Source organism: Oryx dammah, unplaced genomic scaffold, assembly GCF_014754425.2.
Source record: "Oryx dammah isolate SB20612 unplaced genomic scaffold, SCBI_Odam_1.1 HiC_scaffold_1, whole genome shotgun sequence".
Lineage (NCBI taxonomy): Eukaryota > Metazoa > Chordata > Mammalia > Artiodactyla > Bovidae > Oryx > Oryx dammah.
The window spans coordinates 84,265,075-84,292,748 of NW_024070185.1; the positions used below are offsets into that span (position 1 = coordinate 84,265,075).

The 27,674-nt window shown below is 39.0% G+C and overlaps 1 protein-coding gene across 1 annotated transcript in view; it reads left to right on the forward strand.

The window, feature by feature from the left end:
• SPTLC1 (serine palmitoyltransferase long chain base subunit 1) overlaps positions 1–27,674 on the forward strand; it is a 66,598-nt gene that overhangs the window by 28,199 nt on the left and 10,725 nt on the right. Inside the window, exons 6-12 of the mRNA XM_040245951.1 lie at positions 2,542–2,674; positions 10,879–11,008; positions 14,475–14,564; positions 18,808–18,915; positions 21,035–21,130; positions 21,495–21,591; positions 22,769–22,823. Coding sequence (XP_040101885.1) covers positions 2,542–2,674; positions 10,879–11,008; positions 14,475–14,564; positions 18,808–18,915; positions 21,035–21,130; positions 21,495–21,591; positions 22,769–22,823 — 709 coding nt within the window. The remainder of the gene's footprint in view (positions 1–2,541; positions 2,675–10,878; positions 11,009–14,474; positions 14,565–18,807; positions 18,916–21,034; positions 21,131–21,494; positions 21,592–22,768; positions 22,824–27,674) is intronic.

The following is a 27,674-nucleotide window of genomic DNA, read 5'->3' on the forward strand; positions in this document are numbered from 1 at the left end:
GTATTCTGGCCTGAAGAATTCCATGGACTGTATAAGTCCATGGGGTTGCAGAGAGTTGCACACTACTGAGTGACTTTCACTTTCAGGCTATATTGGTATACTTTTAAACTTATAGATGGGCAGAAGCATACCTAGATTGTTTTTAAATCATTGCTTGATTAGAATGGGGTAAATAGTTCATTTTCACAATTCTGTATCATCCTTTAAGAAGTCCTGTGAATGAAGTAGACTTTGATTTATTTTATTTTTCGGATGTTGCTGCTAAATTTTCTAATTCCTCACTGTACCTCACTTGCCATCAAATTGGGATTTAGTTTGGACCCTCTGTGTTGTCTCATCTCTCGCTCAATGACTGGCTCCCACCCCTGCAGCCTTCAGTTCGTGATTGAGGGACCTCTGCCTTTAGTCAGAAGTCACTATGGAGGTGTTGCAGTTCTGAGTGTAGAAGGGACCCAGATGCTTCAGACCAGGAGGCCGAAGGCACAGCTTAGTCTTTTGTCTCCCCTGTAGGCTCAGAGTTCTCCATTGAGAACTGCCAGATGCCTCTCTTAGCTGTCTCACTTTGTCAAGTGGCTGCTGCTGCTAAGTCGCTTCAGTCGTGTCCGACTCTGTGCGACCCCATAGACAGCAGCCCACCAGGCTCCCCCGTCCCTGGGATTCTCCAGGCAAGAACGCTAGAGTAGGTTGCCATTTCCTTCTCCAATGAATAAAAGTGAAAAGTGAAAGTGAAGTCGCTCAGTCGTGTCCGACTCTTCTCGACCCCTACCCGGCTCCGCCGTCCATGGGATTTTCCAGGCAAGAGTGCTGGAGTGGGGTGCCATTGCCTTCTCCGTTGTCAAGTGGCAGGAGCCCTGATTTCTCCCTGACCCAGTGCTTTCAGAGTATCTTTATGTGACACTTACAGATGTTTAATTAACAGTTGAATTAACTGAGATTGTTAGACAGCCCTCATCTCCTTTTTAAAATGTAGTCCTTTGTGAAGTTTTATCTTTTATAATTCTCAATTTTGTCTCTTATTAATTAAAAGGCATTGCAATAAGATTAGCTTGCCTCTGATATATCAGTAAGTGGGTTTACAGAGTTTAGACACTTCAGTCAAATGTTCTAAAAAGTGGTTTATTCCTATTGCTGAACTTACCCCTCCCTGGAAGGTGATGGAAGCTTTATAATTAACTAGGTCCCTGTCCCTTACCATGGGCTGGATTAAGTTGTTTCTTTTGTATATCTCAGTCCTTCAGGTCTTTTCCTTCTCCCCTTTCTCACCAGGAATGCCTCTGGTGGGGAGGGGCATACCGCAGGGAAGGCTGATGCTGAAGGGGCCTCTTGGTGTGATGCTCCCACCTACAGGTCCTTGACATCTAGGCTGAAGGGAGGGTTCTGCTGGGCCATCGGCCTTCTTTACCCCTTAACTGGAGACCATCTAGGTCCTCTGCCACTGCCTACACTTCTGAGTTCCTCTCTGTGGATGTACCCCGGCTGTGTCTGAAAGTCTGCCTTTACTCCTCTGAGCTCGTCCTCTTTCTCTTGAAACTGCAAGGCTAGAGGGGCCTGGCTGTATTTTCCCTGTATCAGCTTCTGAGTTCTCCTTGCACAGGGCATGGGTAAAACGCTGATCTAGTTCTCCAGGCTTGGGTCCTGCTGTAGTTAAAAGAGCTAAAGGAAGTTAAAAAAAAATTTCTGCTCTTGGGTAATGCTTCAAGATACCTTAAAGTTTTCCAGTTCAAAGCCAGTCAGTATACTGTTTATTCCAGATATCGCTGGTCTTTTCATCTGAGGGCCTAGGAAGGTGAAAGGCTATATGGAATCATGATGTAAGAGAGAAGAAAAAAAACAGTTTAATAATTACAGTTTATCCCTATAATTATATCAACATTCTTCCTAAGCTGCTTCCATAAAAGGGCTGTATTTCTCTTTGTATTCTACATTTGAATTCACCAGTACTGTTAAAAAGAAAATTCAGACAGAAACTCAGTCCTACAATGTAATGGTAGGTGCCACCAATAAATGCTGACACAGACTGTCAGCAGAGTGACCACCATAGTTGAGAAAGTCTCCCTCTCAATGCAGAGGGTGGGGAGTTCTTTTTAACAACTTTGCTTTTGTATTTCTTTTCCTTTTAAAAGCTGGTTGACGGTTGTCTTCATGCCTGGTTTGGTCACTTCTGCTAAAATGCAAAAAGGCATTAATAACGTACGTTAATAACACCTCAGCATTGTTGCCTGAGAGAAGTTAAAGCAGGCAAAGTGACAGGGCCTTGAAATCTTACTGCTAGAGTGATATGAAAGCAAAACCCAGAGTCAGAGCCATCTCAGTCACATATTTATGGGCAAATGAGTAGCTGACTCAGTTCACAGAGTATAGAAATAGTTTGGGCCTGGAATTATCTTAGTAGATATTGTATAACTTGTAACTAAAAACAATTACATTTGACCACAAGGTGACTATTAATAACTAAACTGCCTATGTTATTTTCTTTCTTCTTTAGTCAAAGAAAAAGAGTTAAAAGACCTTTAACCATTTAACTTTTTACTCTTGAACTAGATGTGCACTTGGATTTAGAAGACCGCCTAGCAAAATTTATGAAGACAGAAGAAGCCATAATATACTCATATGGATTTGCCACTATAGCCAGTGCTATTCCTGCTTACTCTAAGAGAGGGGACATTGTGTTTGTGTAAGTAACCTTTACCTACATTTCTCATCAAGATTCCTTTGGAAATAATATTGACCTTCCTAGAAAATGTCTCTGTTAGAGATCATCTACCTAAAATATTGATTTTTTTTTTTTTAAACATTGAGAAGGTCAAACTTCTGCAGGAAGGGGCCAACCCTCTGCCTTCCCTGTGCAGCTCCAGACAGCATGGTGTCCTTGTGAGTCTGTGATCATAACCCACTCACACTCCCGCTAAAGTCACTCCACTTCTCAGCGCCCTCGCTGCAACTCTTGGTCTCTGCTGATCTTGCTCCATGGCTTGTTAGAACACTGAAGTCATGAGTTGGGGACTCATAATAAGGACTTGTGTCTCTATTTTTATGAACAATGGAAGCTTTAAGTGAAGTGTGACAAAACCAAATTCTGGCTACAGTGTTAAAGAGGAAGCAAAAGTCAGTCTGAGACCTAAAATTAAAAGTTATTTAATAATCTATGCAGAAGATAACAGAGGCTTGGGCTAGCGGCAGGTACTTTTGATGCTGCCTGTAACCTGCTGCCTGGGCTCTGCCAGCCCTCACTCTCCTCCTCCCCTCTATGGTAAACAGCAATACCACACTCCAGTGTCCATGTATGTTTGCTTCTGGAAAGTTAAGAAAGTCCCCAACTAGGGACCAGATTTTTAATAAAGCATAGTTACAACTACAATGTCATCCAGTATTGCTTTGTACAAGTACCACCCCATAAATTCATTTTTGAGTTTAAAGTCTAGAAAAAGCTTACAGTTAACAGTTGAACTTGTATACTTCCTTTGTCAGATAATAAATACTATATTGTCCTTTTGGTTTAGTTGCTGGGAAACCTAGTCTAAATTCACTTTCAAGTCTTATGCTTGGTGTCTTAGAACTTAAATTTCTAGTACATCATTAGACAATTATTTCCTTGTACATAATTTTAAATATTCCACCTGAAATCTGTTTGAAGGTAGGAACACTGGAGGTAAAAATTTATTTATTTAATAAGTAGTTTAATGAATTGTTTTTGATAAATTCATTCAGTTCAGTTCAGTCGCTCAGTCGTGTCAGACTCTTTGCGACCCCATGAATTGCAGCACGCCAGGCCTCCCTGTCCATCACTTCCTATCTCGGAGTTCATTCAAACTCACATCCATCGAGTCGGTGATGCTATCCAGCCATCTCATCCTCTGTCATAGGCAATATGCCCGAGGTTTCATTTTCTTTCTTTTGTAGTAAACCGTGATAATGCTTTGTCTACAGATCTCAGAGCAATGGTTGTTCATATCCTTAAGTCTTTCCTTGTTACTTTATCTTTGTTACTTTATGTACCCTTTTCTAATGAAATGCTTCATGTTGAGATAATTGTGTCTTTATGTACACCTGTAAGAAATGCAGAGATTTTTCTGGACCCTTTACCTAGTCTTCCCCAAAGGTCATCTCTTGCAAAACTGTAATACAGTTTCAAACTGGAATGTAGACACTGATAAAGTCAAGATAATCCCTGGTGTTATCACACCCATGTTCCTTCTACCCTGTTTTTTCTTTAACCCCTGGCAGCCACTACTCTCTTCTCCCATTTCTGTAATTTCATCATTTCAAGATTGCTGTACAAATGTAATCATATAGTAGGTAATATTTGAGGATTGCCTTTTTTCATTTTGAATGAATTCTCCAGAGATTCTTCAGAGTTGTTATGTAAAACAGGAGTTTGTTCCTTTTGATTGCTGAGCCACACCAAAGTTTGTTGAACCATTCACCTCTTAAGGACATCAGAGTTGTTTTTAGTTTGGGACTATTACAAGTAAAGATGCAATAAATATTCACGTACAGGTTTCTCTATGAGCTTAAGTTTTTATTTCTTTGGAATATGGACCAAACAGTGCAGTTGCTGGTCATGCAGTGTTACACATTTCGTTTTTTAAGAAACTTTTAGAAAGAGTTTTCCAGAGTGGTATATTATTTCCTATTTCTGTCAGCAGTGTATAAGTGATCTAGCTTTTTTGACATCCTCAGCCGCATTCGGTGTTGTCACTGTTTTTTGTTGTAGCCATTCTGTAGGTGTGTAAAGATATCTTTTTGTGTCTTTAGTTTATATTTCCCTGATAACTAGCCATACTTAACTGTTTTTAGACTTTGTTAGTCTTGGCATAGGAGAAGGAAACAGCAACCCACTCTAGTATTCTTGCCTGGAGAATCCTGTGAACAGAGGAGCCTGGTGGGCTGCTGTCTGTGGTATCGCACAGAGTCAGACACGACTGAAGCAACTTAGCAGCAGCAGCAGCAGTCTTGGCATCAGAATAATACTTTCTGAAGTAAATTTGAAAGTGTTCTCTCCTCTTGTAGTATTTTCTGGAGAAATTCTATAAACATTTGTTAGAATTCTCCAGTAAAAACAATTGAGCCTGGAGTTTGTTTGTTTTGTTAGTGTTTTTCAAGGAATTGGTCCATTTCTTCTGAATCATCAAATTTATATGTATAGCATACTTTGTGGTATTCCTTTCTTATCCTTCGAATGTGATATACCTTTATTATCCTTCGAATGTCTAGAAGCCCATTTCCTTTCCTTCCTGACTGGTAATTTTTGTCTATTCTCTTTTTCTGTCATTTTTGTTAGATTGTCAATTCTATTGATCTTTTTAAAAAAAAATCAACTCTGTTTCATAGGTTTTTTTTGTACAGTATATTTTTGTTTTCATTTCTGCTGATTTCTGGTGTATTTCTTGTCTCCTCATTTTGAGTTTATCTTATTCCTTCTAGGTTCTTAAAGTGGGAACTTCAGTTGCTAACTTGAGGCTTTTCTTTTTTTCTAATGTGTTAGTGTTATGAATTTACCTCATCATGCTATAGTTGTATTCCATGAATTTGATGTATTTATTTTCATTTTCATGTAGTTCCTTGGATTTTGTTTTCCTTAATACTCTCTTTGACCCATAGGTTATGCAGAAGTGTGTTGTTCGTTTCCCAAACCTCTGGAAAATGTAAATTTGTTAGTTTTGTGGCCTGTGATGTGGTCTCTTTTGGAATATGTTCCATCAGTTAGTTCAGTTCAGTTCAGTCGCACAGTGTGTCTGACTCTTTGCGACCCCATGAATTGTTGCACGCCAGGCCTCCCTGTCCATCACCAACTCCTGGAGTTCACTCAAATTCATATCCATCGAGTTGGTGATACCATCCAGCCATCTCATCCTCTGTTGTCCCCTTCTCCTCTTGCCCCCAATCCCTCCCAGCATCAGAGTCTTTTCCAATGAGTCAACTCTTCTCATGAGGTGGCCAAAGTATTGGAGTTTCAGCTTTAGCATCATTCCTTCCAAAGAAATCCCAGGGCTGATCTCCTTCAGAATGGACAGGTTGGATCTCCTTGCAGTCCAAGGGACTCTCAAGAGTCTTCTCCCAGCACCACACTTCAAAAGCATCAATTGTTTGGCACTCAGCTTTCTTCACAGTCCAACTCTCAAATCCATACATGACCACTGTAAAACCATAGCCTTGACTAGACGGACCTTTGTTGGCAAAGTAATGTCTGTGCTTTTGAATATGCTATCTAGGTTGGTCATAACTTTTCTTCCAAGGAGCAAGTGTCTTTTCATTTCATGGATGCAGTTACCATCTGCAGTGATTCTGGAGCCCCAAAAATAAAGTCTGACACTGTTTCCACTGTTTCCCCATCTATTTCCCATGAAGTGATGGGACCAGATTCCATGATCTTCATTTTCGGAATGTTGAGCTTTAATCCAGCTTTTTCATTCTCCTCTTTCACTTTCATCAAGAGGCTTTTTATAGTTTCTCTTCAGTTTCTGCCATAAGGGTGGTGTCATCTGCATATCTGAGGTTATTGATATTTCTCCCGGCAATCTTGATTCCAGCTTGTGCTTCTTCCAGCCCAGCATTTCTCATGATGTCCTCTACATATAAGTTAAATAAGCAGGGTGACAATATACAGCCTTGACGTACTCCTTTTCTTATTTGGAACCAGTCTGTTGTTCCATGTCCAGTTCTAACTGTTGCTTCCTGAACTGCATATAGGTTTCTGAAGAGGCAGGTCAGGTGGTCTGGTATTCCCATCTCTTTCAGAATCTTCCACAGTTTCTTGTGATCCACATAGTCAAAGGCTTTGGCATAGTCAGTAAAGCAGAAATAGATGTATTTCTGGAACTCTCTTGCTTTTTCCGTAATCCAGCGGATGTTGGCAATTTGATCTCTGGTTCCTCTGCCTTTTCTAAAACCAGCTTGAACATCTGGAAGTTCACGGTTCACGTATTGCTGAAGCCTGACTTGGTAAATTTTGAGCATTACTTTACTAGCATGTGCTGCTAAGTCACTTCAGTTGTGTCCGACTCTGTGTGACCCCATAGACAGCAGCCCACCAGGCTCCCCAATCCCTGGGATTCTACAGGCAAGAACGCTGGAGTGGGTTGCCATTTCCTTCTCCAATGCATGAAAGTGAAAAGTGAAAGTGAAGTCGCTCAGTCGTGTCTGACTCTTAGCGACCCCGTGGACTGCAGCCCACCAGGCTCCTCCGTCCATGGGATTTTCCAGGCAAGAGTACTGGAGTGGGGTGCCATTGCCTTCTCCGTACTAGCATGTGAGGTGAGTGCAATTGTGCGGTAGTTTGAGCATTCTTTGGCATTGCCTTTCTTTGGGATTGGAATGAAAACTGACCTTTTCCAGTCTTGTGGCCACTGCTGAGGTTTCCAAATTTGCTGGCATATTGAGTGTAGCACTTTCCACAGCATCATCTTTCAGGATTTGAAACAGCTCAACTGGAATTCCATCACCTCCACTAGCTTTGTTCATAGTGATGCTTTCTAAGCCCCACTTGACTTCACATTCCAAGATGTCTGGCTCTAGGTGAGTGATCACAGCATCGTGATTATCTGGGCCATGAAGATCTTTTTTGTACAGTTCTTCTGTGTATTCTTGCCACCTTTTCTTAATATCTTCTGCTTCTGTTAGGTCCATACCATTTCTGTCCTTTATCGAGCCCATCTTTGCATGAAATATTCCCTTGGTATCTCTAATTTTCTGGAAGAGATCTCTAGTCTTTCCCATTCTGTTGTTTCCCTCTAGTTCTTTGCATTGATTGCTGAAGAAGGCTTTCTTATCTCTTCTTGCTGTTCTTTGGAACTCTGCATTCAGATGCTTATATCTTTCCTTTTCTCCTTTGCTTTTCGCTTCTCTTCTTTTTACAGCTACTTGTAAGGTCGCCTTAGACAGCCATTTTGCTTTTTTGCATTTCTTTTCCATGGCGATGGTCTTGATCCCTGTCTCCTGTACAATGTAACGAACCTCCATCCATAGTTCATCAGGTACTCTATCTATCAGATCTAGTCCCTTAAATCTATTTCTCACTTTCACCCTTATAATCATAAGGGTTTTGATTTAGGTCATACCTGAATGGTCTAGTGGTTTTCCCTACTTTCTTCCATTTCAGTCTGAATTTGGCAATAAGGAGTTCATGATCTGAGAGCTTTGATCTACCAATTTTTATTTTTCATTTCTTACTTGTTCTGTTTGTTTTTTGTTTTCCTTTTTCTTTTTCCTGCCTTTCTCAGGGTTAATTGAATGTCTTTGGGAGTTCCATTTTTATTTATCTTGTTTATATAATACAATCACATATCTTTTTTTATAATATAGGTGTTTTAAGTATTTCTTATAAACACCTTGAGAACCACATGAGATAGTGTTATAATTTTTACTTTAACCATCCAAATAATTTAGAAAACTCATGAGAAGAAAAGCCTACTGTGTTTGTTCATACTTTTTGCTTTGTTCTTTCTTCCTTCATCAGAATGTACAGTTATTTTATTTATTTATTACTTCTATGTGGATAGCTTTCCCTAGCCATTCATTTAGGGGAGGCCCGCTTGAGAAAAATTCTCATAGTTTTTTTTTCATTACTAAAAAATATCTTTGCTAGTTTTGGATTCTTGGTTGCCAGTCTTTTCTTTCAGCATTTGAAATACATTGTGACACTTTTTTCTGATGTTCATGGTTTATGATGAGAAATGTACTGTCACTCAAATTTCTTTTCTCTTATATGTAAGATGTCATTTTTGGGGTGCTGTTTTCAAGAATTTTTTCTTTGTCACTAGTTTTCAGAAATTTGACTAAAATTGTATTGGCATTTATATGTTTGGGTTCACCTGGAGGAATTTTACTCAGCTTCATTAATCTGTTGGTTTAAGCCTCTTTCCAAAGTTCGGACTTTTTTCAGCTATTTAAGTACCTGTTTGGTTCTCTTCTTTGGAAGTCCACAGATTTGAATGTTGCATATTTTATTGTAGTCTCACAGATCCCTGAGACTCTGTTCTTTTCTTTCTAGTCTGTTTTCTCTTTGCTGTCTACATTGACTTGATTTCTGCTGTTCTGTCTTTTTAGCTCTCTGATTTTGAGCTCATCCACTATGTTTTTTCTCTTGACTATTTTGTTTTTCAGTTTTAACATCTCCACAGGATTCTTTGTTTCTTCCCTCTCTCTGCTGAGACTTCCTGTTTCTTCATTTGTTTCAAGCATGTTGGTAATTACTCATTGAAGCATTTTCATTGTGACTGCTCTGAAGTTATTGACAGATAATCCTGACAGCTTTGTCATCTCAGTACCTGCATTAGTTTTTTTTTTTTTTTTCCATTTTTTGATGATTTTGGTTCTTGGTGTGACAGTATCTTCATATTATGCTATTATAGTTTATGCTTTATTTAAATGTTCTAATTGTTTCTCTGACAGTCTTCCAACAGGGCAGGGGCCACTGCTTCCTCATTACTGCCAGATGGAAATACAAGTCCAGGGTCTCCACTGGGACTCCATTGACACTGACATGGGGTTATTTTTATTTCTGCTGGTTGTTGATGAGAGTCCTACTTTTCTCTGAGCCTCCCCTGACATAGCCTAAGCATAGAGAGGGGAGAGTGCCTCTAATGCAAGAGGGTTGGAAGTTGGGTCTCTCCACATGGTCTTCACAGTGGGAGCCACTCATTACTGTCCAGTAGGGATACATACAAGTCCTGGTTGTCTTCTGTGACAACTCCCTTGGGGGTGTTGGGGAGTCTTGTTATGGCCTTGCAAGGGCTAGAGTCTAGGTTCCCCCTGAGCCTTTGTTGATGTGGAGGAGACAGGCCCAGGTTGATCTTGATTTGGCTGCAGTAGAGACATTGTTGGGCTTCCCTGGTGGCTCAGAAGGTAAAGAATCCACCTGCATTGTGGGTGACCTGGGTTCGATTCCTGGTTTGGGAAGATCCCCTGGAGGAGGGTATGGCAACCTGCTCCAGTATTCTTACCTGAAGAATCCCTATGGACAGAGGAGCTTGGTGGGCTGCAGTTCATGGGGTTGCAAAGAGTCGGACATGACTGACTAAGAACACACAGAGACATTATCATTTGCTGAGCTGTCCCCTTTCCTGCCCTTTTGGCTACAGAGAGCAGACTTTTGTCAGACCTTTTTTGTCTATGCCTGTTGGCATTTCCAGTTTGCCTGCTGCATCAGTTCTAAATCAGGAAAATCCAGGAATTTGTTTCATGTCATTTCTTACATCCCTTGCTTGTCTGCTTTTTCTTAATTTTCAGTATTGTCTTATATTTGTTTTATACAGAATTTCCAGGATTTTTGGTTTTACCCAGTGAGAAAAATAGGAAAAATTAATAATGTCTTACTCCCCAGAAGTAGAAGTCTTGTTTGAACTTCTAAATAATACACTTAATTTAAAAACGATATTCCACCCTCTCACCACAAATAACTCAATTTGGGAGATCGTACTGAAGTTTAATCTACATGACTCAGCATTCTTCCCTGGGTTATGTGAGTCAGCAGTCCAGTATTCATTTACATGGCATAGTAATGGCAGAGTGGTGGCCAATCAAATCAGAGATGTTATTGATGATAAGATACATCAATGTTTCCTTTAGTTTTCAGAATGAGAAAATTACTGTGAATAAATTAATATGCCATCCATACAGTAAGATGCATGCTGATTTTTCAAAGGTCAAAATATGGCAAGAGTGTGCTTCTTGGAACAGAATCAGTGTGGTAGTTAGGTGGAAAGACTTGCAGAGTGAAGTGCAAACAATGATGTATTAATGTTCAAACATATTTTACCTATTTACCCTGTTCAGTTTAACAAGTGGATGTTGGTCAGCTTATAAAAGCAAGCATTCCTTTTCTGAGAAAGTTGACAAGACCCTTTAAACCCCAGTCTGGTGGGTCTGTCTTTCTTGCAGAGATAAAGCTGCCTGCTTTGCTATTCAGAAGGGATTACAGGCATCACGTAGTGACATTAAGCTGTTTAACCATAATGATATGGACGACCTGGAGCGACTACTAAAAGAACAAGAGATTGAAGATCAAAAGGTATGATTCTTTTGAAGAAAATTATACAGTTCTTTAGTACTTTCTAACCAGCTAAATTATAAATGAAATGGTAATTTGTCATGAAAACTTGCCTGTGGATCACATTTGGGTATTAAATAAAGGTGTTCTTGCTTATTAAATGTACCTCAGGTTAGAAAGCCAAGTCTGATAGTAATTGCCTCATCATTGTCATCATTATATGTGGCAAATTTGGAAGAAGGGTATCTAGGCAGCTTTCTAAAAAGAGAAAAAGAAAAACAGCATGCACTTTGGAGGTCGAGGAATATATATACTCAACTCTACAGAAATAACACCAGAATTCATTACGGTGTTAACACGATATACCTATTGAATTCAAAATAGACTTATTCATATCAGAATAAATCATGTATCAGTCCACTGGAGAAAATAGTGGCAGCGTATCTTAATTTATGAATTTATGACTCTTCTGACCCCAGCCTCATCCCAGAGCTCTGAGTGACTGCTTCCTATGGGAAGCAACTGCCTCAAGCATGGTTTCCTTGCCTCCTGCAGCCTGTTTACACTTCTCAAGAACCTGCATAGGTCCTTGGGGCAGGGAGGGAATTGGGGGAGTGGAACTTGCTCCTTGTTGTTCTGATAAAGGGGGAAATAGAGGAAACGTGTTCAAAGCATCACCGTTAGAATTAGCATTTATTTGCCCCGACAGCAGGGATGGAAAAGGTAGTTCTGGTCTGTGGTTCTGCAGCAGGAACCACTGTATGTAGATATACTAGTAACCTGGTCACCAGATCCTTGGTTTGAAACACCGCTTTCAAGTGGACTTTTCCACTGCGACTCATCCATTGCTAGAGTTAACTGATAAAGATGCTCATCACATTCTTAATTTTGTGTTAATTCCCATTTTTCTAGATACTTGTTTTATTTCTTTTGGATTCAATTGTCTTTGTTTAGGTGATAGCCTAGGAGCAGCACTACGTGATCATACACATTCTTGTGATGAATATGCGTAGACTCTGCCCTTCTGCGATATATGTGCTATAAGCCGTGTTTTATAATTATACAATTTAGAAATCTATAGATGTTAGGGAACGTCTTAAAATTGAGACCATACCACCTGTGAATTCTTTCTACAAATTGTAAAATGACGCTCCTTATTATGATTCAGTAATAGAACGCTACGGTATTGAAGAACACTGCCATAGGAAGTATAACCAATGGACTGGTCTGCTGTAGAGTTTGCCAAGTTAACATTGTACAGATTTGGAAGACAATATATTCAAGTTTTGTGTGTATGTATTTTATAAGATTTACAATCTGTGGAACTTTTTTAAAGTGAATAACCAGGAATTAAAATTTATTTCCATTTTATAGTTTTTACCTTTTTACTAATTAATTCATACCATAATTTCCTGCCAAGAGTAAGCTTTCTAAATTACTTTACATTTTGATTTTTAGAAATAAATCTTTTAAAATTTTATTTTCATATTTAAAATTTTACATATTTTCTACTTAGATGCTTGTTTTTACTTTGAAAGTGAGTTAAAATATTGCCATCTAATCTGGATTTGGATCAAACTTTTTTGTCAAAAATTTCCCAACTATTGGGGTTCATACATTGTTTTCATTCCTTTTCTTATAGAGTTCTCGTATCCCATATTAATCCTTCTTTAAGAAAAAAAAAAGACAGTAGATTAAAAACAACAGTTCACAGAAATACAAACAACTGAGCAAATAAAACATAGTCTGACCTCACTAACAATTACAGATATGAGGGTAAAAGTTTTTGCCTGTCTAATTAGGGAAAACTTTTATGGTAGTAATCAGTGCCACACTGATGTATGTGATAATACAAAGGGTCCTCCTGTAGCTCTGATAAGAGTTTCAGTTGTGACAGCCTTTCTAGAGGATAAATGGGCGCATATATTTTAGGATTCTTAAATACCTGTATCCTCTGGAGTTCTGTCTTTAGAAGATAAGATAATCAGAAATGGTGTCAAAGATCAACCAATATTCACAATGTGAATTGGAAAAACCAAATGAGGGAAACAGCTAAATCCAACACTGTGGGAATGATTAATCTGTGGTAAAACTATAAGGTGAAGTAGTAAATCTCCATTAAAATCATGGTTTAAATAATATTAAATAGTTTTAAAATGTTCACAAATAATATTTTTAAAACTCACATCCTAAAACTATTGCAGCAAAATCCTGATTTAAACAAAGTAATTTAATCAGTGGGTGGTGTGATAAGCTCATTTGTTAAAATTCTTTTTTGTACTTTTCCATTTCCCAAGAATATTATAGGAATAAAATATTCCTTCATTGATTATTTTAAGATCATAAGAAAGATACTTCATTCTTGAAAGGCAAGGAGAAGCAGGATGCCCCCATGTCCTCACCTGTGACCTCCCAGGAAACCCACAGCCTCCATGTTTGAGTTAATGGCGGAGTGAAGATGACCAAGAAAACTCGATGATGTAAATTTTGCCTACTTCAGTAGACACTTTTTTGAGCATTACAGCTGTGGGTTCCACAATATACCTTAAAAAACAGCTCTGCTATTTGAATTTCTAGTTGTTCATTAGAAGCTTGGAAGCAAGAAACCTTGGAGTAGAGAGGTGATGGCAAACTCTGTCTGTGAAATTGTCTAAGTGCAGTATACCTGAAACAACAGATTCAGCAGTGGGAGTCGTTTATTAGTGACTTGATGTCAGTGGGGTGTGGAAAGGCATGTGTTATTTGAATAAGTCCCTCCACTACACCACCTTTGAACATCACTGGATGAAGCCACAGTCAGTTTTACTTGACTCAGTTTTGAGGAATAAGGAAGATAAAGGTTTCATTTGTATTGGTTGACAAGGGAGATCAAGGTTTGTCTGTTTTTTAACTTTTTATTATTAAAAGATCTGGCACATTCAGAGGAAATAGTAGTAGAGTGAAGCTCCCTGTGCCCCTCTCTCAGCTCTGTTTTCAAAATTCTGTCATTCTTGTGTCATCTGAACTATGATTGTCATCATCATTACAGTTCTTCTTACTTTAGGTAAAATTTACAGACACTGAAATACATAAATCCTAGTCATACAATTTTGACCAGTGGTTATACCTATGTAGCCCAGGTGTCCTGACCCCTGTCACGACATAAAACATCCGCTTCTCCCCCAGAAGATTCCCTTGGGTCCCTTTCCAGTCATTCTGGGCTTGGAGGGTTTTTTTTTTCGTTTTAATATTCTCAGATTCTAAACGGTTTGTATTTGTGGGTGAGGCCTCCTCATTGGCCATGTGACCTGAAAACATACCTGGGAGAAGAAAGCACTGTTTTTCATCTCATCGTAACAGGATCTCAAACCTTAAACTTGAAATTAATTTAGGCTATTTATTTATCTTGGTGAATACATCTTGTAGGGTGAAAGTGCTCGAAAGCACCTAACAGATTTTTGTATTTGGAGTTACTGAAGTTTAAAATGTCTGTTTTTTTCTTTTAAAGAATCCTCGCAAGGCTCGTGTAACTAGACGTTTCATTATAGTTGAAGGATTGTATATGAATACTGGAACTGTTTGCCCTCTTCCAGAATTGGTGAGCAACTATGTTTATTAATTATTTGAGAATTCAGACTATTTGGCAGTTATACCTTTTGTTTATGACCACTTTTAATGTATAACATCTACACTGCTTTGCTTAATAGGTGTCATAAGCACATTCTGATCATATTAGGGAAGTAGTTTACATAAATGCCAACCATGACATTTAAAGAGTAATCACGACTGAGTTTTTTAAAATCAGCTTTATTGAAGTGTAATGGATATGTAATAAAATACACTTTTTTCAAGTGTATGATTTGATGTGTTCTGACAGATGTACACTACTGTATCACCAGCACCGCAGTCATGATATAGAACATTGCTGTCACTCCAGAGGATCCCTCAGGATTATTTCTTAAATGATTAATGATGTTGAGCCTCTTTTCTTGTGTTGGCTACTTGTTGATCTTTGGAGAAATGTCTGTAGAAGCTGTTTGCCCAGTTTTAAATTGGATTGTCTTTTTTGTTAAGTTCTTTATGTATTCTGGATACTAAACCCTTATCAAATAATGTGATTTGCAAATATTTTCTCTCATTCTGTAGATTGTCTTTCCATTTCTTTGATGGTGGCCTATAATGCACAAAGGCTTTAATTTTGGCACAGTCCAATTTATCTAACTTTTTGTTTTTACTTGCCTTTGCATATTCTGTGAGAGAGGGGTTCAGCTTCATTCTTTTGGATGTGATTATCTGTTTGTCCCTCTACCATTATTTTCCCATTGAATGGTCTTGGCACCCTTGTCAAAATCATCTGACTATAAATATATGGGTTCCTTTCTGGACTCTCAGTTCTATTCCATTTGTCTATCTAGCCTTATGTGAGCACCATGCTTAATTGCTTAATTCATGTAGCTTTGTGGTAAACTTTGAAGTCAAGACATGTGAGTTCTCCGTTTTTGTTCTTTTTCAGGCTTCTTTTGGTTATTTGGGGTACCTTGAGATTCCATTTAAATGTTAAAATCAGTTTTTCCATTTCTGTAAAAAATGCCATTGAGATTTTTTCATAGGAGTTGTAATGAATATTTAGATTGCTCTGGGAAGTATTATGATCTTAATGATAGTAAGTCTTTTCATTGATGAACGAGGAATGTATTTCCATTTATTTTTATTTTCTTCAATTTCTTTCATTACTGTTTGTGGTTTTTACTATAGGGTCTTATCTCTCTTTGGTTAAATGTATCCCTAAGTATTTTATTCTTTTTGATGCTGTTATTGATGGGATTATTTTCTTAATTTCCTTTTTGAATTGTTCATTGCTAGTTAAAGAAATACTGCTGACTCTTGTGTATTGGTCTTGTACAACTTTTGCTGAACTTATTAGCTGAAATAATATTTTTGTGGATCTTATTCTATATTTAAAATTATGTCATCTGTGGACAGAGATAGTTTTACTTCTTCCTTTCCAATCTACTTGTCTTCCTTTTCTTGCCTTAATGCTCTAGCTAGAACTTCAGTACAGTGTTGACTATAAGTGGCAGGAGTGTGTATCCTTGTCTCATTCCTGATCTTTAAGGGGAAGCTGGCAGGCCATCACCATTGAGTAGATTTTAGCTGTGGATTTTCTATAAATGCCCTTAATCAAGTTGAGGAAGTTCCTCCTTTTTCTAATTTGTTGAGCACTTTTCTCATATGAGATTTGGGTTTTGTCAGATGCTTTTTCTGCATCAGTTAAGTTAATCATGTAGTTTTCATTCAATCTATTAGTATGGTCTGTTATACTGATTATCCTGTAGTAAACCACTATTGCATTTGACCATTAAAGTCTGAATCTGTGAGTCCATCAATTGAATAAGGATTTACAATTAAGAGTTTCATATCTTATTTAAAATTTTTTCCCTGTTTATTGAGGAAATCTAGATACATCCTAAATGTTAAGATGATTCCTTATCCTCTCCTTCCTTTTGTGTCAAAGCCTGATAGGATAATGTGGGAGAAAGAGTGGGCCACAGGATACTAGAACCATATATTACAGAAATACATTAATAAAACAGTGTTCATGGGCAGATATACAGCCAATGGAAAAAATATAAAGTGTAGGAACAGTAAGTATTGAGAATGTAAAATTACAGGATACAAATTACGGTTTGACAAAGGGATTCCTGTTTTGTTACACTTGTCTGTTTGTGTACCAGTACTGTAATATTATTAAATATTTTCTAAAACAGTTTTTAGAAACTATTTCATTTGATAATATCTCATATTAATGAATAGGACACAGAGTCAGTGTTGAAAAAATGTAATTCTCCCCAAATTGGTTTGTTCATTGTTAATGAAAATTTATCTAAAAGCCCAGTGGGAATCCCCTCCCAATTTGATATTGATTAGGAAGAAGGCAATGGCACCCCACTCCAGTATTCTTGCCTGGAAAATACCATGGTTGGAGGAGCCTGGTAGGCTGCACTCCATGGGGTCGCTGTGGGTCGGACACGACTGAGCGACTTCACTTTCACTTTTCAGTTTCATGCATTGGAGAAGGAAATGGCAACCCACTTCAGTGTTCTTGCCTGGAGAATCCCAGGGACGGCAGAGCCTTGTGGGCTGCCATCTATGGGGCACAGAGTCGGACACGACTGAAGCAACTTAGCAGCGGCAGCAGCAGCATGATTATGGTTAAAAAAGAAATTATCAGAGACTCATGATACGAGAGTCTTATATGTTTTTATGCGTTAGTTCTATAGTCTCAGTGGGAAAAGTCTTAGTAATTAAAATTTGATAATTAAAAGTATGATTGTGGCACAAGGGACGATTACTTGAGTTGTGGAAGGATTTATGACCCAACTTCTCGTGTCACATATATAAAAATTTAGTGGTTGATAATCACTATATTTTAATTCAGCTGTAAAACTGATCACATACATATTGTAAAGGGGTAAATCAACTAGACATCAGAAGGAGAAAAAAAGAGACTGTACACTTGTGCGTTTCCCAATGTATACACCCAAAAATTTATGAGATAATTAGAAGAACGTATAGATAAATATGCATCTAAACCTTTGATGGGAAAGGACTTTCCTACAAGCCAGAAAGCAAAGAGGAAGGAAAAGAAAGATTAAAAAACCATACTAATGAAAACTTTTTCTGCATTAAAAAAATGAATCTAAATTGAAACACAGTGCCTCTGAGGGAAGAATGTATACAACCTTTCCCTAGGAATTTTTATGCATAATCACACCAATATTTGACAGATATATTACATGTTTGTACTTAAAAGGTATACACAGTTCCTTTTTTAAAAATTGGCATTGTGCTGTTTTATTGAGTTAAATTAAATCATTTTAGAGCATCCAAATTTTGTTATTTTCGTTATTTATGGCAATTCTGATCTACGAAGAGTGTGTGTGTGTTAGTCTCTGAGTCATTTGCAACCTCATGAACTGTAGCTCGCCAGGCTCCACTGTCTATGGAATACTCTAGGCAAGAATACTGGAGTGGGTTGCCATTGCCTTCTACAGGGAATCTTCCCAACCCAGGAATTGAACCCGGTTTCCTGCATCACAGGCAGATTCTTTACTGTCTGAGCCACCGGGGAAGCCCGTGGGTATATTTACTTACTTTCTGTTAACACGCTGCCAATACTGAATTATCAAATACTAAACTTTTGCTCCTAGGACAAATACAGAGTTAGTTTTCTGCAAGCCTCTCATCACAACGTTTTCACCCATTGCTCAATACATGACCTTGTTTTATATGTGTTTGTGTTAAAAGACACCTTATTTCATATATATTGTTGATTTATTCACATTGAACTCATGGCCAGCAGTACTATAACTCTGGCCTGAATGATGCTTATGTAAGACACATTTTGTTTCCATAAGGTACATGATAGCCTTCTTGGACTTAGGAACACTAGACAAGACTTCAGCACTGTGCTAGGGATCCATTTTAAATGACAAAATCACCAACAGAAATCACAAAATGTGAAAAATGTGGCAGTAAACAGGACGTGAAGAGGACACTTATTCACAGTATGAGCTGAAGCAGTAGCCTGTTAGCTCGGCTGAAGTGTGTTCCAGGTGACTCACAGTTTTCACCACTCTGCAAGTGTGCCTTAAGTATTAATTTGGGGTCACAAATTTTAGCAAATTGGCAGTTTCACAAATATGAATCCACCAATACTGAGGATCAACTGTATGTTTTTTTCCTCTCCTTTTTATTTTAGGTTTAATTTTGTTCTTAACCATATGTTCTATGCACTGCTAATTATCAGTATTTTAAAATTGTGTTTATTTACCACATAGGTTAAGTTAAAATATAAATATAAAGCAAGAATCTTTCTGGAGGAAAGCCTTTCATTTGGAGTCCTGGGAGAGCATGGCCGAGGAGTCACGGAACATTTTGGAATCAATGTAAGCTCTCCTTTTTTGGAACATTCCCTCATATAGTAACCTTGCAGTTCCATCCTGCTGGGCAGGTTTCATGGATACAAGACAGTACTCCTTGTCAGTGTGCACGGGCAGCACTTCACTGAGTCCATGGAGGATGGCTCAGCCACACCAGAGGCCCCATCTTCCCTCGAAATCTACGACGCAGAGTGGCTAATCATAGAGTTGTGTTCTGTTTACAAGGTAGCATTTGATCCCAGCTTTCAGTATCTCTTCTCTAGAAACAGTTAAATTTACCTTCTTTTTTTTTCCTTAAAATCAGTAAGAATTCCTCAAGTTGTCCTTAGAAAATATTTATTATTGCAGTGAAAAGATGTTCTTTCTAATATTTAAAATTGTATATTCTGTGTAATACGTATATATAGGGATGATTTTTATATGTACAATATCAGAAATACTTACCAACATGGCATTCACAGAAAAGCCCCACAAGGTCCCAGACAACTGGAGTATGTCCTTTTGCTGAAGGAAAATCAGCTTCAGTTAACCCCACCCTTGGTGGTGTGAGCGTCTAGATCTTCAGGAAGGAGGAGCAGCGTGGGCCCATCTGCACAACCAGTCACCACTCACCGCTGCTGTAGTCTGTCTTCATTCACCACTGCCATAGCCTGTCCTTGCCCTCCACTGGGTGGTCAAGTTAAAAAAGCTTTTCTCCAAATCTTGTATATAAAAATTTTCACAACTTGTGTTAAAAAGTTGAACTTATGAAACATAAAATCACCTTCAATTATGTTTGCATCCCTCTGCCCATACAGAACTAGAGAAAAGTGTAAAGCAGAATGACTATCACAGAAAGTTGCCTGAAGCATGCTCCCCAGAGACAGACTGACATTTGGCAACTAAATGCCCTAAAGAATTTAAGAAAAATGGAAATGTAATTCAAGTAAAATTTACACCAGAGCAGCTTTTAAGACATGAAGATTTTAAAGAAGATAAAAGCACCATCTAATTTCATTGTTCTGGTTTTCTGACTGCTTTTAGCAGTTGTCTCAGAGATACTATTTATAAGAGCTTGAGTAAAAGTACAGAATGTATGGACTTTATATGGATCCTGATTCATACAAATATTCTGGAAAACAAGGTTTGTGAAACAGAGATATTTGAACCCTCAATGTTTGACATTAAGAAATTTTGATAATGTTTTTGAAAGGGTTCATATCTTTTAGAAATGCTCACTGAAATATTTATGGATGAAAACAAGTCCGAAATTTGCTCCAAAGAAATGAAGAGGGCAGTAAGGGGCTGTTCACAGAACAGAATTGTCCATAAGTTGATAATTATTGAATCTGGTGGTAATTCTGTAATACTTTGATATATGTTTGGAATTTTTCATAAGGAAAGGATGAAGAAGAATAAGAGGGCGCAGGTTTCCTTGTTGGATCTGTGGAACACTTAAAATAACACCATATGTGATCTGACCAGTTACTATGGCCACCAGTGAGTAATTACTGATGGCTGGTATACACAGGCTGAAACTTGGTACTGGGGGCTGAAGCAGAACGTGAGGACCCAAGGAGTGCTGAGCAGTTGAAAAGGTGGTGGGTATTCAGGAGCCCACTGGGCACATTAGGTTTATCCACTGCCCAAATTGGTTCATTTGTTCAAAGAACCTATTGCCTTCATGTTTGAATAAATTGATTTTGTTTTTGGAAAGGTGGAAAAGATGAATGTAGTACACATTCCAAAAATGCTCAAAAGATTCCTTGTTTCTCTCAAATACCTTCTGTGGAGAAGGCCAGCTGAGACTGCTGTTTTAGCAAGGAATGATCTGATCTTGTGCCTCTGAATATGTTTAGTATCAAACAGCTTTAGATTTCATCTTTTATCCTCTGTGAATAAATTGTCAATGCATGACGAAACGGTATATAAAATGAGACACTTTCAGAGGTGGGTTGTGAAGCAACAGTCCTTTTAACAATTGATTTTGTATGACTTAACCTTTATTTTCGTAGAGGTGGTTTGAATCCAGATGTTGACATCATCACTGCTGAAATTTTGTCTCTAAGCTTGACATTGGCCTTTAAAATTTTTTCCCTTTTCTTTAAATTGAGAAGTAACTCCCACTTTCCCTCTTTTCTGGCAGATTGATGACATTGATCTCATCAGTGCCAACATGGAGAATTCACTTGCTTCTATTGGGGGTTTCTGCTGTGGCAGGTCTTTCGTAATTGACCATCAGGTGGGTTCTTTTTAAAACAAAGAGCAAAACCTGAAACTTAACTGCTCCATTTCAGTCACCCAAACATGTAAATGTTTTTGCAAATTTTCATTCTTAGTTTATCATACAGTTTTTGTTTAGAAATAGATTTCTTAAAGAATCACTCAAAATATTTACATTTAGAAATTGTTTCCCTTTTTAAAAAAAGGTTTTGTTTTGTTACATGATAACATCTGTGCATGCCTGGGTTTTACCACCTTAGCAGTTGTACACAATATTTGGTAGGTGGTACGGAGATTTAGTGCCTTTAGTTTTTTTAGCCTGTCCCCCCAACCTCCCACCCCCAACCAAATGTATGCTTTGTGACTTGTTTGTTTCTTTTCAGCGGCTTTCTGGCCAGGGATACTGCTTTTCAGCTTCCTTACCTCCCCTGTTAGCTGCTGCTGCAATTGAGGCTCTCAACATCATGGAAGAGAATCCAGGTATAACCTTTAATCCCAGGAAATCAAAGATACCACAGGTTATATTAGCCATGCTCCTGGTTTGCTTTTTGAGAAATTGGCTGGAGGGAATTATTTCTTAGACAAAGCTCTGGCTCAGAATTAGATTATCGGCAACCTATGGGAAGAATGGTGGTGAAGAAGTTGTCTCTGCCCCAGGGCTTTGGTATTGAGTTTCTCTCATTTCTGAAGATGAAGCCAGAGCCACAGCGGAGCTGGCTCCTTTGGTGGGCAAAGATGCTGGAAACAGGAGGGTTACCTCTGGGCCAGCCACCGTTTAGTTTATTTATTTATTTATTTTTTGAGAAATTTGCTGAAGTATGCTAATTTTTGGTACATATAATTTTATAGCTATTGACTGATTTTCCCCTTCAGCCTTTGAACCATGAGTTGGTACAAAAGTCAAACTGGTTTACCAGCCATTAAAGCTTGCTTAATGGGCAGGTGACTCAATTTAAAATGTGATTGTAAAGTTTAACTTTTCTAAATTTCTAAAGTTTCAGCATTGATTTTTTTAATTCAGAGAATCAGTAAAAGTGAACGTTTCTCTGTGCATATTCATATGCTTGCTTGTCAGGTAGCCCGCCACTCTCATCTCCTCAGATATTTCAGCTTGTGAAATTTCCTTAAAAGAAAGAAAGGTGTCAAGAAAGAGATCATAAACATTACACCTTGTCTGTGTTTTCCTAAATTCTTTAGGGTCCAGAAATCAGATTTGTACCCTTTTATTCTTAGCTAGATAATTTATAGAATCTTGGTAAGAAAAAGATCCATTGTTCTGTTGTTGAAAACCTTGCGGATTTTGCTGAAAGTGGGGTGAGAAGGTGCCAGCTAGTATGTGCCAGAGATGAAAGATGGGGGTCTTCAGAGGAGTTACTAGCTGTCTGTGTGTTATTAGTAGGCAGAAGGATTTGCAGCGTTTGAAATTGATGAACTGGGGACCTCCTTGGTGGTCCAATGGTTAAGACTCTGTGCTGCCACTGCAGGGGCATGATTTTGATCCCTGGTTGGGGAATTAAGATCCTGCATGCTACATGGCATGGCCAAAACTAAAATTAATTAATTAAAATGAATTGATGAACTGGGTCTTTAAAAACATTTTTAGATTAGCAATACCAAATTTTCCAAATGTACTATCAAATGTATTTGTTTCATTCAGGTATTTTTGCAGTGTTGAAAGAAAAGTGCAAACGAATTCATAAAGCTTTACAAGGGTGAGTTTTATATCTTTTCAACCAACTCGAAGTTTATCTTCATCACATTCAAACAACTCATGAAAATTATTGAATGTCACTTCTATGGTTTTGAGTGAATTTAATCGGCTGGGTCAGTTTGACTAAATTGCAACCAAGAAACCAAAAACACAGTTCATTCAAATTTCTCTTTGTGTGAATCCAGAATATCCATTTTGCAATTGTTTAAAGAATCATAGCTTTGTTTTTCTAAAAATGATAACAAGCTTGTTAGTAAAATAATTACAGCAGTACAAAAGATAAAGATGAAAAATAACAAAAAACAGAACATTTGACCACCAGAAATAACTGATAAACATTGGCGAATCTCTGCACATCGCAGGGATCAGTTCAGTTCAGTTGCTCAGTCGTGTCTGACTCTTTGCCACACCATGAATTGCAGCACGCCAGGCCTCCCTGTCCATCACCAACTCCCTGAGTTCACTCACACCCACGTCCATCAAGTCGGTGATGCCATCCAGCCATCTCATCCTCTGTCGTCCCCTTTTCCTCCTGCCCCCAATCCCTCCCAGCATCAGAGTTTTTTCCAGTGAGTCAACTCTTCACATGAGGTGACCAAACTACTAGAGTTTCAGCTTTAACACCATTCCTTCCAAAGAACACCCAGGACTGATCTCCTTTAGAATGGACTGGTTGTATCTCCATGCAGTCCATGGGACTCTCAAGAGTTCTCCAACACCACAGTTCAAAAGCATCAATTCTTTGGCGCTCAGCCTTCTTCACAGTCCAACTCTCACATCCATACATGACTAGACGGACCTTTGTTGGCAAAGTAATGTCTCTGCTTTTCAATATGCTCTCTAAGTTGGTCATAGCTTTTCTTCCAAGGAGTGAAAGTGAAGTCACTCAGTCGAGTCCGACTCTTTGCGACACCGTGGACTGTAGCCCACCAGGCTCCTCCGTCCATGGGATTCTCCAGACAAGAATACTGGACTGGGTTGCCATTTCCTTCTCCAGGAGATATTCCTGACCCAGGGATTGTACCCAGGTCTCCCACATAGCAGGCAGAGGCTTTAACCTCTGAGCCACCAGGGAAGCCCTTTTAAGGAGTAAGCATCTTTTAATTTCATGGCGGTAGTCACCATCTGCAGTGATTGTGGAGCCCAGAAAAATAAAGTCTGACACTGTTTCCACTGTTTCCTCATCTATTTGCCATGAAGTGATGGACCAGATGCCATGATCTTCGTTTTCTGAATGTTGAGCTTTAAGCCAACTTTTTCACTGTCTTCTTTCACTTTCATCAAGAGGCTTTTTAGTTCCTCTTCACTTTCTGCCAAAAGGATGGTGTCATCTGCATATCTAAGGTTATTGAGATTTCTCCCAGCAATCTTGATTCCATATTGTGCTTCTTCCAGCCCATTTCTCATGATGTACTCTGCATATAAGTTAACTTATCAGGGTGACAATATACAGCCTTGACGTACTCCTTTTCTTAATTGGAACCAGTCTGTTGTTCCATGTCCAGTTCTAACTGTTGCTTCGTGACCTGCATATAGGTTTCTCAAGAGGCAGGTTAGGTGGTCTGGTATTCCCATCTCTTTCAGAATCTTCCACAGTTTCTTGTGATCCACACAGTCAAAGGCTTTGCCATAGTCAATAAAGCAGAAATAGATGTTTTTCTGGAACTCTCTTGCTTTTTCCATGATCCAGTGGATGTTGGCAATTTGATCTCTGGTTCCTCTGCCTTTCTCAGTTCAGTTCAGTTCAGTCGCTCAGTTGTGTCCAACTCTTTGAGACCCCATGAATCACAGCTCGCCAGGCCTCGTGGTCCATCACCAACTCCCAGAGTTCACTCAGATTCATGTCCATTGGGTCAGTGATGCCATCCAGCCATCTCATCCTCAGTCGTCCCCTTCTCCTCCTGCCCCCAATCCCTCCCAGCATCAAACTCTTTTCCAATGAGTTAGCTCTTTGCATGAGGTGGCCAAAGTACTAGAGTTTCAGCTTTAGCATCATTCCTTCCAAAGAAATCCCAGGGTTGAGCTCCTTCAGAATGGACTGGTTGGATCCCCTTGCAGTCCAAGGGACTCTCAAGAGTCTTCTCCAACACCACAGTTTAAAAGCATCAATTCTTCGGCATTCAGCCTTCTTCACAGTCCAACTCTCACATCCATACATGCCTACTGGAAAAACAATAGCCTTGACTAGACGGACCTTAGTCGGCAAAGTAATGTCTCTGCTTTTCAATATGCTATCTAAGTTGGTCATAACTTTTCTTCCAAGGAGTAAGTGTCTTTTAATTTCATGGGCTGCAGTTACCATCTGCAGTGATTTTGGAGCCCCCCAAAATAAAGCTTGACACTGTTTCCACTGTTTCCCCATCTATTTCCCATGAAGTGATGGGACCGGATGCCATGATCTTCTGAGCTTTAAGCCAACTTTTTCACTCTCCTCTTTCACTTTCATCAAGAGGCTTTTTAGTTCCTCTTCGCTTTCTGCCATAAGGGTGGTGTCATCTGCATATCTGAGGTATTGATATTTCTCCATCAGTCTTGATTCCAGCTTGTGTTTCTTCCAGTCCAGTGTTTCTCATGATGTACTCTGCATATAAGTTAAATAAGCAGGGTGACAATATACAGCCTTGACATACTCCTTTTCCTATTTGGAACCAGTCTGTTGTTCCATGTCCAGTAAAACGAGCCTGAACATCAGGAAGTTCATGGTTCATGTATTGCTGAAGCCTGGCTTGGAGAATTTTGAGCATTACTTTACAAGCGTGTGAGATGAGTGCAATTGTGCGGTAGTTTGAATATTCTTTGGCATTGCCTTTCTTTGGGATTGGAATGAAAACTTACCTTTTCCAGTCCTGTGGCCACTGCTGAGTTTTTCAAACGTGCTGGCACATTGAGTGTAGCACTTCCACAGCATCATCTTTCAGGATTTGAAACAGCTCAACTGGAATTCCATCACCTCCACTAGCTTTGTTCAGAGTGATGCTTTCTAAGGCCCACTTGACTTCACATTCCAGGATGTCTGGCTCTAGGTGTGTGATCACACTATCATGATTATCTTGGTCTTGAAGATCTTTTTTGTACAGTTCTTCTGTGTATTCTTGCCACCTCTTCTTAATATCTTCTGCTTGTTAGGTCCATATCATTTCTGTCCTTTATCGAGTCCATCTTTGCATGAAATGTTCCCTTGGTATCTCTGATTTTCTTGAAGAGATCTCTAGTGTTTCTCTTTCTGTTGTTTTCCTCTCTTTGTTTGCATTGATTACTGAAGAAGGCTTTCTTATCTCTTCTTGCTGTTCTTTGGAACTCTGCATTCAGATGCTTATATCTTTCCTTTTCTCCTTTGCTTTTCGCTTCTCTTCTTTTCACAGCTATTTGTAAGTTCTCCCTAGACACAGTTTTGGTTTTTTGCATTTCTTTTCCATGGGGATGGTCTTGATCCTTGTCTCCTGTACAGTGTCATGAACTTCCATCCATAGTTCATCAGGCACTCTATCAGATCTAGTCCCTTAAATCGATTTCTCACTTCCACTGTATAATCATAAGGGATTTGATTTAGGTCATACCTGAATGGTCTAGCGGTTTTCCCTACTTTCTTCAATTTATCTGAATTTGGAAATAAGGAGTTCATGATCTGAGCCACAGTCAGCTCTTGTCTTGTTTTTTCTGACTGTAAAGAGCTTCTCCATCTTTGGCTGCAAAGAATATAATCAGTCTGATTTCGGTGTTGACCATCTGGTGATGTCCATGAGTAGAGTCTTCTCTTGTGTTGTTGGAAGAGGGTGTTTGCTATGACCAGTGTGTTCTCTTGGCAAAACTCTATTAGGCTTTGCCCTGCTTCATTCTGTAATCCAAGGCCAAATTTGCCTGTTATTCCAGGTGTTTCTTGACTTCCTACTTCTGCAGTCCAGTCCCCTATAATGAAAAGGACATCTTTTTTGGGTGTTAGTTCTAAAAGGTCTTGTAGGTCTTCATAGAACCGTTCAACTTCAGCTTCTTCAGTGTTACTGGTTGGGGCATAGACTTGGATTACTGTGATATTGAATGGTTTGCCTTGGAAATGAACAGAGATCATTCTGTCGTTTTTGAGATTGCATCCAAGTATTGCATTTCAGACTCTTGTTGACCATGATGGCTACTCCATTTCTTCTGAGGGATTCCTGCCCGCAGTAGTAGATATAATGGTCATGTGAGTTATATTCACCCACTGAAATCAACTTTAGTTCCCTGATTCCTAGAATGTTGACATTCACTTTTGCCATCTCCTGTCTGACCACTTTCAATTTGCCTTGATTCATGGACCTAACATTCCAGGTTCCTATGCAATATTGCTCTTTATAGCATTGGACCTTGCTTCTCTCTGTAGTCACATCCATAGCTGGATATTGTTTTTGCTTTGGCTCCATCCCTTCATTCTTTCTGGAGTTATTTCTCCACTGATCTCCAGTAGCATATTGGACACCTACCAAGCTGGGGAGCTCCTCTTTTGGTATCCTATCATTTTGCCTTTTCATACTGTTCATGGGGTTCTCAAGGCAGGAATACTAAAGTGGTTTGCCATTCCCTTGCCATTCCCTTCTCCAGTGGACCACATTCTGTCAGACCTTTGCACCATGGCCCGCCCGTCTTGGGTGGCCCCACAGGGCATGGCTTAGTTTCATTGAGTTAGACAAGGCTGTGGTCCTAGTGTGATTAGATTGACTAGTTTTCTGTGATTATGATTTCAGTGTGTCTGCCCTCTGATGCCCTCTTGCAAAACCTACCATCTTACTTGGGTTTCTCTTAACCTTGGCGTGGGGTATCTCTTCACGGCTCCTCCAGCAAAGCACAGCCGCTGCTCCTTAACCATGAACGAGGGGTA